The sequence below is a fragment of the Eucyclogobius newberryi genome, unplaced genomic scaffold, assembly GCF_026437365.1.
Source record: "Eucyclogobius newberryi isolate DKJ021-1_F unplaced genomic scaffold, fEucNew1.0.hap1 SCAF_1, whole genome shotgun sequence".
Classification (NCBI taxonomy): domain Eukaryota; kingdom Metazoa; phylum Chordata; class Actinopteri; order Gobiiformes; family Gobiidae; genus Eucyclogobius; species Eucyclogobius newberryi.
In genome coordinates, this window is record NW_027315723.1 from 25,191,528 (window position 1) to 25,204,191 (window position 12,664).

General features: G+C 39.0%; 2 protein-coding genes across 10 annotated transcripts in view; both read right to left on the reverse strand.

The window, feature by feature from the left end:
- Nucleotides 1-12,664, reverse strand: part of LOC140356210 (A-kinase anchor protein 7-like) — a 186,429-nt gene that overhangs the window by 87,337 nt on the left and 86,428 nt on the right. The gene's annotated exons all lie outside the window — the stretch shown is intronic.
- The window catches only part of trdn (triadin), a 29,496-nt gene that overhangs the window by 6,099 nt on the left and 10,733 nt on the right, over nt 1-12,664 (reverse strand). For 4 of the 9 annotated variants that reach the window (XM_072441109.1, XM_072441076.1, XM_072441092.1 and 1 more), the window contains one exon: nt 3,655-3,714. The exons of 3 other annotated variants lie outside the window; for them this stretch is intronic. In XM_072441109.1, coding sequence (XP_072297210.1) covers nt 3,655-3,714 — 60 coding nt within the window. Of the gene's footprint in view, nt 1-3,654; nt 3,715-8,029; nt 8,072-12,664 lie in introns of all 9 variants that reach the window. 2 more of the 9 variants (XM_072441119.1, XM_072441100.1) reach the window with 1 other exon arrangement.

Below are 12,664 nucleotides of genomic sequence, written 5' to 3' on the forward strand. Positions count from 1 at the left end.
AGCGCTAACTGCTACTGAGAAAGCATATAAAGAATTGGTGGAAGTTTCTGCAATTAATGTTGACAAGAGAGCAGCAAAGTAAGACCAATAATGTTTTAAGATGACTTTAAAATGCTAATTGCTGTCATATAAAAAGGTATTACATGAGTAAACCCCACTGACTTCCATCAGAAAACAGTTTTATTTTTTGTGAATAAAGCTAGTGTGCCTGATTTTATCACCACAAAACTTGTGGTGTGTAAAGTGTAGTTTTTTTTTACTTTTCCGAGCTCTCACAAACCCTTTGGCACATTTATAATATACACAAGCATTCATTTTCAGGCTTCAGGTTTTTTTTTTCACACATTGAAGTGGGTTGTTGCCCATCCAAGCGCAGCCAATCAGAGCCCTGCTTTCAGCTCTTACTTCAGGGTTGAAGAGACATGGTGACAGGGTGGAAGAAGGTTTCAGGTTCACCAGGTTCCCCCAGCGCCATTGAAGAATGGGTCAAATGCAAAAGACATAAAGTGTACCTTGACGTTAAAATAATGATTAGATGCAGAGAGCGTGAGTCTGTCATTTCACAAAATGCAGCTTTTACATTATGCTCATAGAGAAAAAAACACAAAATGTACTAATTTACACAATTAATCCAGTTTTACGCATGATTCAGAAAACAAAAGCACCAGAATTTCATGCCTGTTCTTAAAGCGGTACTAAATAACTGTAGCAATAGAACTGCAGTTCCCTTGTGAAAATACCCCCAAAAAAAATTCAATCATTCAAATGTGGCTGTATAATCACATATAGAAACATTTAACGTTGACAAATATTTAAAAAGAGTCAGGCTTTCCAATGAGAGTTGCCTTGGGTTAGGGTTAGCCTAATGATGCAAGCCTGGTTCTCCACCCACTTCACATGCCCCATAAAATATCATCTTTAACCATCACAGGGATTTACAAAGAAGTTTAATAAGAAAAAAATATACATGATTCTTCTTTCTTTTGTTTTAAATTAGTTTTGTTTTTTGAAAGTAATTTTGGCATCGATGCAGGCTGGGATAGGGCCAGGAACATGTGGAAGTTATTGAACACGAGATACACGAGGAAAAAGTGTGAAAATTATACTTTTTTTAAAAATACAAATGTTTGAACGTATATTAAGTACACGTAAAGGTTTTTAAAGGTGCATCATGGAACTTCTCCGGTGGCTCTGCCACCTGCCGTCACCATGACGATGTTTTTGCCTTGTCTGGAATGTCCCAAAGTGCATCTACTTGACACTATTCATCCTGTATGTCTATTATCTGCTGCATTTGTGTCAAGGCAAAGTAGACATAAATGCTTTAAAATTACAACCTTGGACACATTCTTCTTCAATCTATCTTATTATAATGGGTTTATTCTTCACACTTATATCTCAGTAGATTTTCTTTCAGTAATGTATGCAGTCACCATAGCAACATAATCAATGCTGTTCATTCGCTATCATAACTGTTTGTCTGATGTGACACACCATTTGTGTCACTTACTAAAACTGTAATATGATAATCTGATATGTAATATGACTAACATTGCTTCAAATGTAGTAAATTTACACTTAGTTTTGTATTTATTTCAATGTTAATTATAACATTGTGCTGATGGGAAAGTCAGTCAATTTCTAAAGCAAAACTGCAAATCTTATGGTTTTTGTTGATGCTTTTCTTGAACAGGTAATTGGGCCCAAGGTCTACAGTGCCTCTGTTGAATTTGAGTGTATAAAGTGACAAAACCAGGAGAAGTGCTATTTTAGTTTGACCCGCTCTGACTCATGCTCACACTATCTTCTCTATCTACTCTCTACTCGTCTGGTGACATTAAACACGACGAACAGAAGCCATAAGAACAAGTACATATCCAAGAAGTTCTCCTGCACTCAAAGAAAGTTTAGAAAACTTGGTCTGATTTTATTCAAGTCAAATTTGAATTTAAGGCCAAAGTACCGTAACTTCATGATCAATATCGGTTTGTATGTCAAAAGATTCTGCACTGCATTGGTTATGATAAAATGCTTTGTTTGTCATTATACTGCACTTGTGCAATTAAATAATTGGAGCTAGTGAAAATGCAGACACAGGAAGAACATGCAACTTCACACTGAAGAACCTAATTCCTCAGTCTGGGAATCAAACCCAGGACCTTGTTGTTGAAGGGTTTAACCACTGCGCCGCTCTGCTCCTCGCTGTTGATGATTCATTTTTATAATGTTGACTACAATGTTTTACAAAAGTTTGAATCCTCTGATTGTTGTTGCGTTCATCTATGGAGGTTATTTTGTCTTTATAATCAAAGCTTTTATTTTACACTGAATCTATGTAATTACATTTTTTGCATTTTAATTATATCAACAAACCGATATTTTTTTTTTAAAGATTCAATCAAGGACAATATTAATAGAATATGAAGAGGATGTCAAAAAAATCTGTGTAAAAAAGAAAATGTTTTCAAACATCAGTGGGAAATAATACAATGCTTTCATTGTAGAAAAAGATTCAGTCGTATCATCTGGATGAAAAACAAAGGTTTCGACTTGATGATCACAGGGCTGAAACAAAGAGAGTAGATGGACAGGTCCTAGTCAGACTAGGATACACATCTGAGCTCCCCCGCTCGATTCGCAGATTGAGAATGACTCTCGGATGAGAGTCAAAACATTTAGTCCAGATGATACAACTGAATCAATGGATTACACCGATTACACGACACAATGCTTTCATATGCAGCTTGCACTGTGTGCAGTCGAGCCCCGGTTCCCCATGAGTCCTGCTGCGTCACACCTTCTGCTTTGCTTTTAAAACTTGCAAAATCATACTTTTGTAAGAACGTTTTGAGTACGTGGTTTATATTTGTATTTGTATTCATGTGAATGTTTAGTTCAAAGCTTGACCGATAGAAAGAGTTATGGCGTACTTTTTCCTGGAGCGCCCTCTTGTGGCTTTATTGAGTTGTCATCAGGCTGTCAATACGTGCAATGACATAGAGCCATCTGTGTCGTTCATTTAAACTTCACTTATCACCAACAAGCCACAAGACAGAAAGCAGAGACCACATTACATGTTCTTACACTGTTTTAAGTTCATGACCGCAGCAGAATAATTAGTAGATACTCAGCTCTGTGTGGCACAGCTCGTGGCATCGACACTTGCACAGAAGCACTTGGATATAAGCCTACAACATTATAATGTGCGTCACAGTGCATGGAGCCACGCCCATCACTAACATCGCACCCATTCACAAAGTTCAGCTTGAATTCCTTCTCCAGTGTTGCCTAAGGTGACAAAGTTTAAACATGTGACGTGACATCCACCTGACCGGGGTTAGAGAGGACTCCTCCTCATCTCCTCGCTGGAGTCCTCCGTGACAGAGCGGATCCTACACACAGTTTCCTACAAAGCTAACACCGCACTCTGGCTCGCTCTGCACCGGCCTGATGCCATGTCACACGATGAGCAAGGCCTGAGCTGCATGTTGTGCAGGATTCAAAATTCATAAGAACAATGCTTGTGTTCAAAGTGTCCATGCCACGAGCTGTGCCATCGGAGCAGGGAAAAGCCACGGCAAAGCCAAGCAGTGCAGTCAGTCTAGTTCTGTTGGGTCTAGTTGTATGCGAGACAAGAGGAGCGTTTCTACAAACCCACACCAAGACTCCTCTCCTGTCGCCGGCTTTGGCTCCACATTGCACCCGGAGCTCTGCCTGGAGAGGTGGAGGAACAGGCCTGATTACACACGGGGCCTGCAGAAGCACCACAGCCACACCACCCAAACACTAGCCCTTCACTTGATCTGACAGGACCTAAACCCCTGGCTCCATTAGTCTATTTAGTAGATTAATAGTTTAGTAGTTTAGTAGTTTAGTAGATCAGTAGATTATTAGTTTAGTAGATTAGTAAATGAGTAGATTAATAGTTTAGTAGATTAGTAGTTTAGTAGATTAATAGTTTAGTAGATTAATAGTTTAGTAGATTAGTAGTTTAGTAGATTAGTAGTTTAGTAGATTAGTAGTTTAGTAGATTAGTAGATTAGTAGATTAGTAGTTTTGTTGATTCGATATTGGCCATTCCACATCTGCCGGTAATTCTGCTGCGACCATCATAAAATAGTGTAAGATGTAAGAGTAAGATCAAATGTAAGGTGGTCTCTGCTTTCTGTTTTGTCACTTGTTGGTTATAAGTGAAGTTTAAATGAGCAACACAGACGGCTCTATGTCACTCAACTCAATAAAGCAACAAGAGGGCAGGAAAACGTACACCATAACTCTTTGTACCAGAACTAAGCATTCATATGAATATGAATAAAAATATAAACCAGATACTGAAAACATTATAACACAATATATTCCTAATTTTAAAAGCAAAGCAGAATGTATGAAGTAGCAGGACACTGCTCATGGGGAACAAGAGCTCAGCTGCTTCAATATGGATGTTAAACTGAGACTGAAATTTAAAACACAGTACAAAATGAAAATATATATTCAGTGTAAAATAAAAGCTTTGGTAATAAAAACACAAAATAACCTTCATCGTTCACTCATCTATATTTGGTCCTGGTCTAATCCAGGTCCAGGTCCCTGTTCAAGTCTAAACTAAATCCAAGTTTAGTTCAAATTTTGGAACAAAACTGGGACTCACCAGAACTGAACCTCACCAGCCTCAGAGAGTGAAAGTGAAAGCGATGTGGGCGGGGATAGAGGGTAGGTGGAAACAGGACTCTTCGGAGCATTCAAACCTGAATACAGGATTTCTCAAACATGCAGGAACCAATTAAAATACAACGTGGAGAAAGATCCTGTTAAAGGCACAGCGTCTTACACAAGGAAGCTCATTAAAGTTGAGTTTGCACAGCGCTCCTTTAATACTTGAAAAAAAAAAAAAACAGAAACGTCGAGAGAATCATTTTCACAGTAATAATGTTAAAAAAAAAATCTGAAAAATGCTTTGTGTTTTCCGGACCAGCCGCACTCCTCTTCTCATTATGTACATTCCGTCTCATTTGTCTCCACGGGCTGCGGCGCTCCGGCTTCACGAGCAGGTGTCTCTTCTGTCTCGGAGGAACCTGTGAATTAGCACATCGGCGGGGCGTGTTTTGCAAGATAGGTGGGCTCCAAAGTGCCAAAGCCATTGTTTTTGCGTCATCGTCCTGGATCTCTCATAATTCGGCCTCCCATGGGCGACTGTGCGTCCGTTGGCTGGCCCCGGCGCGGCGCAGTGCGACTATGCGTCTCCGTCACAAACAGCTCATTAATGCGTTGACATTTCTTTGATTGGCAGTCCACACGGGGCGCCAAAAACACCAAAAATAGCTTTACGATTCATGCCCTTCAAGTCCCAGCGTAGCCTCCTCACCTCCACTCTGTTTATCCATCAAAGATAATACAATCCTTCAAACCTCTGTTAGGTCGCCTCCATTTTCTTTTGTTTAGCTCTCTTGACTATGTTTTTCCCCTCCTTTTTGAGGTGTTTTTCAGAGTGTGTAGCGTATAGCAGACACATCAAAATGACAAAGCACAAAGGACACAGATGAAAAATCCAAATTTCGCAGCTGGGATGAAATGGAAAAGCCCACGGGATTGTGGGTAAGCTCTGGGTGGAACAGAAGGCAAACAAGTGGATAGAGACGGATCTGAGCTGGAGAGAGATGATAACAGGCAGATGCTATTTCTTACCGTGAATTCCTCTCTGTCCTCTCTCACGTTGTTTAGATTCATTCAGTCCGTGCATCTACATTTAGATTATATCATCATTTTTACCGTTTTATATATTTTAGCTGATATAATTTAACTTCAGTTTCTTGATTAATGCTGAATGTATGTTTAATTTCCATCAAGTTTTCATTATAAGCCTATGTAAAATTACCATGTTGAGCCAATTTCTGGCTAATGTCTTTCTCCCTGTTGATGTTCAATAGCCAGTCTTACTTATTGATAACATTGTATTTTATATTTTATGCTTAGAAATATTAAGGAAAATCCACAAACATTGCATCTGATAATTGGACAAGTTAAGTTTACTTGCTCCCATTTCAATTTTAAAGGACACATTTATGCAAAATTGACTCTCTGTTTTAACGATATTCAAAATAACATTGTTCCCTCATCCAAAACATACCTAGAGTTGTATTTAGCTTCATTCACGTTCATTTGATGACTCCTGTTTAATAAGTCCTCTTCCCTCTGAGCCTCAGGAAACACAAACTGCGTGGCAAATAGTTCTCCAAAAGAGGCGTTTTTATTTGTTCAAAATTGTACATTTGTAAAGCCCTGCGTTGTCTCGTCTTCTTCTAAAGCAGTATTTATCGCCGCCTATTTATAGTGTCAGTATCTCCACATTGTCACCCAGCACAAAGGGAGAATCCACACCCGCGTTTCTTCTATTGTCCAGCGCTGCTTCTCTCCGCTCATTTACAAACATTGCCCTTTATTGAAATGTCACCGTTTGAGAAAGGCTTGTGATTAAGAAAGCAGTCTGGCTTTCTGTCATTGTCAGCTCCGAAATATTTACTCCATCAAATGACTCATAATTCCATTGCACGAGTCTTTTCAAAGATCTTCCGATGTAGATTTAGTGAGATGTTGCAGCGCGGTTCTCTCGGCTCAGGAAATTGACTGGTAATGTGTCCTGCAGACTGCGATAGAGAAGATATATTTGTGCCATATGGCTTTTGATTCTGTTAAAAATGTTTTTGAGTTGATCGCGTTAACAATATATGTCGTTGTTCAATGTCAGGAGCCAGAGCTTGTATGAAACAGTCTTTTCAAGCTCATGTCGTGAACGTTTGTGTGGTATTTTCTCTTCTCTCGGCTGTGCAATGTCTCTTAAAGAATGTGCTGCCATACAACCTGTGGGTAAACACTTGAAATACACTAGAGCCACTTCAGACCTTAATAAACAGTAAAAGCTTCTGAGCTCAAACACAAACGTCACTCAAATAGGCTTCAAACAAAGTATGCAGTAACATTTAAAGGCTCTGTAAGACTACACTTTTATTACTTTTACACCGTGTCAAGAGCCTCCTCCATTAAGTCTGTTTTTATTATTGATAAAGTAGAATGTAACGTATAAAATAGCTATTTGGAATTTAGAAATAGGCCTCGAGCTGATTCTGCTGGCCCATTCAATTCATGGCTCACGGGCCAAATTATCATTCATTTTCTGTTATTTACAGGTTTAATCCTGGTTTGGTCCTTGTTTAATTCTGTGTTAGTCCTGGTCTAGACCTGGTTGGTTCTAGTCTCGTCCTAGTTTAATTCTGGATTGGTAATTTTATAGAGCAATGTTGATAAAGCCTCTTGTATTTACAACAGCAGCTTTAGTTATATTATCATTATTGGGGATATTTTGTGTGACATGAAATAGTGTTGAAAGTCCGGCCCAGAGGTCAAAAAATCTGTCCGTCAAGCAAATGTAGTTTTTAAGCCCTGGATTACTCCCCCCTCCAAGAAATATGTGTAGGTAATGTAATGTATATAATTCAAATTACAGGGTCCAAGGTTGGAGGAAAATTACCTAAACGTAGAATACAACACAAAGATGATTTGGTTCTTGCAAATGATTCCCACTTTTCTAAACTTTCTAAATTTATGTCCTTGAATTTGAGACATCCGACCACAAGTATGAATTCATTTGACAAAACTGCAAATGCTCATGAATTTTTAACCAAAAGCAAACAGCAAGCAATAAAAAGAACAATGCTTGAACAAGTCAGCGCTGAATCACAGCACGTCACACATGCTAATGAGCTAAAGCCAGTGACCGTTTTAGTCTGCGAGCAGGTGGTGTTTGTGCTCCCAAATCTTCAAACTCAGTTGTCGTCCAAACACGGCGTGACAGGGCGCCGTTTGTTCTTTTGACAGCCGCATCATCAACCCGCTGCGATCATACTAATTACATTATCGAGCTGAGTCATTTCAGGTACCGGTAATTCATTCCCGACAAAAAAGGGATTAACAAGACAACGTGCAGTTTTGAAATCATGCAGAAAAACCATATGTTAGAAGTTGTTTTTGGTTTTACCCGGCGATAAACATTTGGGGTCGTCACAGTATGAAGTGTAGTCTTTGGATGAGATGGTTGAGGTGGAGATGGAGGAGAAGAAGTAAGGGATGGGCGGAGGAGGGAGGAGAGGCGTTAGGAGATGAGTGAGAAAAGTGGTTTATCCGTGTAATAGAGGAGAATGGACCAGAGACGTGATGGTGACGCTTGGTGTATGGCTGCGATAAAGGTCATCATTATAGAAAATCAACTAATGCTATTCTGCAGGCAGCGCCGATCGTGTAAAAGTCACAGTGGCAGTTTCTCCACAGCGATTCATTAGTAACGGCTCTTTGTGTCCAGCCGCATACAAGTGCATTTAGGGCCACAATGTTTCAGTCTTTGAAAACTGGGGCGCTCCGGGCGAGACACTGCAGGGGAATTGGAAAACATCTTACATTTAGAGATATCAATTTGATACCAGATGATGGTCAGAGGGACCGAAACGTTGTGATAGTAAAATGAAAGAAGAGTGAGGGAGTGCGGGAGTTTTTCTTGATTTTTCAGCGCCTTTCCTCCTACGCTCAGAGTCTGTCCAGAAACGAGACATCAATCTGAAACTTCTTGTGTAGTTGTTTTAAGTTTTTCATAATGTCATGTATTCATTAAAAAATAAGGCATTTTATGTGTAAGAATTGCCAACGGTTAAAGGTGGAATGGACGATTTTTTTGGTCCAAATCTGAGTCTCATTTCCTCGTGGCGTGGACTGCCGATTAGTCCTGCCACGTATCAATCATAGAACTCACCTAACCTCACCTGCAGCCGCGTGTGGCTCATCCCCAGGAGAGCAGCATGTTTCCACGTGTCTAAGCGCATGGATCTATCATAATATAGTTCCCTCAGTGTACGGGACAAAATGAAGACAGAGAAAGACAGTTTGAGCTGTCTCAGAAGAGACGGAAATCTACGGAGATGAGAGATGAGAGATGCGATGCGATCCGTCGCGCTAATAAACAAACGCATGTGTGTTTTTTCCACACCTATTTTTTTGCAGTTAACACTTAAATAAATCAGGCTTGGACTTGGATATCGACAAATCCTTCAGGAAGTTCTATAAAAATCTTGTTGAGTACGAGACTGTTCTGTGTGTGTAGATGCTACTTTGAGAGGTGATCTTTATTATGTCCCAATACAGGGGGGAAGAACTGCCGCCCATCGAGGCAACTGCTGTTTTGAGCATTACGAAAATAGATCTAATGGAATTGAAAATGCATTTTGAGAAAACGGCCACTGAAGTTTAATGCTCCATAGAAATCCATGGATGTGTGGATTCAGTTAAATAATAAATGATAGGTGCAGATTGTGCAATGTATTTACCTGAAGTGTCCCCCCTAAAGGACATTTTCTGATGTAGAGTCTGCCAGAGACTGGAATGTTCCACTATATAGAGTTGAACTTGTGTATCTCCATGGAAACAGGTGACACCAACACGCAGTGTGATATATAAGAGATATAGTTATGATATACTGTGGAACATTCCAGGCAAAGTAATAACATCTCCATGGAAACAAGCAGGTGACGGACCCTCCAACAGAAAAGTTACATTCTAATTTACAAAGTAGTAACATGTGCAACAGGGTCTGCTTTTCAGCCAGGACTCCACATCTCAGTCTTTTCTGGTTAATAAAGGGTGAACAAACGACAAATTAATAAACAAATAAAAACATAGATATAGAAGTGTGATAGCTTTTATCTCTGTGGCAAAAACAAATTCAGATACGTCAAATATACTGCAGGTTTATGTGTTATTGTTAAAGTGGAGTTATTAGCGAGGCCACAAGGTCCTCTTGCAGCAGCAGAACTCAATTGATCTTGGTACTTCTTTGAAATAGTCGTACTGTGTATAATATTTGCACTGTAGACACTTAAGCAGCTTGTGATACAAATTCCATCTGTGCTGGTTTTAATGTGTCTTGCTGCCAACAAATTATAGTGTTAGATTTCAGGGCTCACTGCTCTTTTTTTTGGGCTTGTGGCTGTTTAAATGCTGAATATTTGAATTACCATTAAATAAATGTAGAGACAAAGAGCCAACAGGGTGATCAATAAGATTTACAACATCAATTCTGTAGAACTACCGTCACTTTGTTGAACATGAAGAATATCTATGTGTCTTTGGCCCGTGTGAAGGTTATTTTTCAAGTTAACATTTTATCCTTCCCAAAAGCATCAAATCAAACTGTGCCTCAGCGGTTACATCAGGCTCAGTAAAATGTGTTTTGGCAGCCTGTTGAAATTATCTCGCTATACCACACCGACTTTTGACAAATTACTTCAGTCATTTTACTCATAATTGCATTCAACAACTGCCACAAATAAATATGAGTGGAATAATGGCTGACACAGGTAAACTACACGAGGCTAATCAGTCCAGTTGCATTTGAGTCGATAATGCCTCTTTCATCAAATGTCAACATGTACATCAGGGTCAGAATTGAACCACTCGCAAAGTTCAAATATTGATCACGATTCGTTTATGGCTGTAATTCAATTTGATGCCTAAAATATGATATAAATCCCATTATTGCATGTTTATTATTGGTATTTGTTCAGATGGATTTTGTGCACAGACTAATCCAATTTGCAGATCTGTAGACGTGTAGCGGATTTTGTTTCTGTGCTAAAATCAAAACAAATTCAGTTACACCAAAATAAATTAGCGATTTAGCGTTGGGGAATCTTTGTCGATAACGTTACGCAGAGAGCGAAAAAGCACGGCTTGTCTGAAGATTCAAATGAGCGAGTTTGTCAATCATAATTGGAACCGCACAAGATTGAAAACAGCTATGTTTGATGGGAGATCTACACACACTTCAATCAGTGATGTACGGATGTAATCTTGAGGAAAATAAATAAAACCCTCTTATCTTATGACAATGCAGTAATTAAAGTCTGAATCACAGAAAATGAAATTTGATCAGTACAGCCAATTAAGTCGTGAGCTGCAGATAAGCGGATTGGAGTGTAGGAAGAAATTGATATGCTGTAAGTTTCTGCAGAGCTGCATTAAGGGAATGATATCATTAGGATAAAGAGCCAAGTTTTCAAGTGTTTTGCGTAATTAGATACAGAAGTGTGTGTACATATATTATCTGGGGTTTGATGGGAAAAAGGAGATGTAAATAGGTGACTAAATGCAGCTTCCAGTTCATTCTACACCTAAAGCAAAGGTGGCGCTTTTGTATTTACTTGAATAGAGTGGTTTCCATAATTTTACAGTACTCTTAATGCTGAGTGAGTAGTTCTTTAGTGGCAAAAAATTTATTTGAACAACATTAAATGCGTCAAACTTTTACACAGTACCTTCAACTATGATTTGTTTTTGTGTCCATTCGTTGGAAATAGCAGAATCTGTGCCTCATTTAATGTTTTGTCTGTCCAATTACAATAACTCAAAGCATAAATTGGATTTGACATACATTTTGCATTCAAAGTGTTAGGCATTAGTTTCTATGAGTACTTTTTACTCTTACTTGGTATGTATTTGGGTCACTACCCTTTACTTCTCTTTTGTCTCATCCCATTCTAAAGTAACGTTACTCTTACTTGGGTTTGGCTTCTCTCTTTGATCTAATGTGACTTTCCTCTAGGGCACAGTATTACCAGGCTCTTCTTCAGCTCTTTAGTCACTATTGCTAAATGTATTTTTTATTCATAATTTAGATTTAGGGCTTTTCCTGTCTTTGAACGTGAAAATCAACATATTATAGGAGGTGCACCAAACTACTGTTGACTATAATGCAGTGGAAGGTGTGAGCTGAACTCCAAGCCAAGGCTGGATGGATTTCTTTGGGAGCCAGTTTTACACATTGGATAGTTTTAGTATATAAGATAATATTTGGTTGTGCACCTTCCTTCTTGTGTGCCCCGGTGCAGAGAGCAGAGGATCATTACTTCCTGGGCTCACATGTTTGGTTTGTCTGTCCTTTGTGTGAGGATTGACTGAGGAAAACAAGCTTTTTCCTAAGCTGCCCCTGCAGCTTGGAACTCCTTACAGTCAGAGTTGAGATTGTGTGAAATGATCTTAGTTAGGGGTTTTTGTTTGATCATAAAAGACAAAGAGAGTAAATCTTTAAAACAATGTCAGTGTTTTTAAATGTATTGTTTCTTTTCTTAAATGTATCTTTAATGTGTAATGTTTTAAAATATGTGTGCTGTTATATCTTTACTTGGTCAATGGGTTCTTACCTGGTTAATAAAGGTTAAAAAAACAAACATTAAATCAAAGGTGCACTGTATAACTTTTCTGGTGGAGGATATGCAACTTGCTTTTCTTGTTCGGTTGTTATAATGAAAAACAACAACAACAACATCACATGCATTCTTGCTGTGAGCGGCGGGGTCATCTCTCCACAGATCTGACCTGTAACTTGGCCTGGTGGGCATCACCTGCTTGTCTACATGGCGATGGATAAGTTTAGTGCCAAACTGTGGAACATTTCAGGAAAAGCAATAACATTTCCACTTCAGACAAGCAGATGGCACACCTTCTGTCAGCAAAGTTATGAGGCGCACCATTTCATTAAAATGACTTGATATAATGCAGTCTTTGGATTAAATGAACCTCCCGTCTGATGTACAGATAACTACAATCTGAATCGTTTTATCAGTGTTGG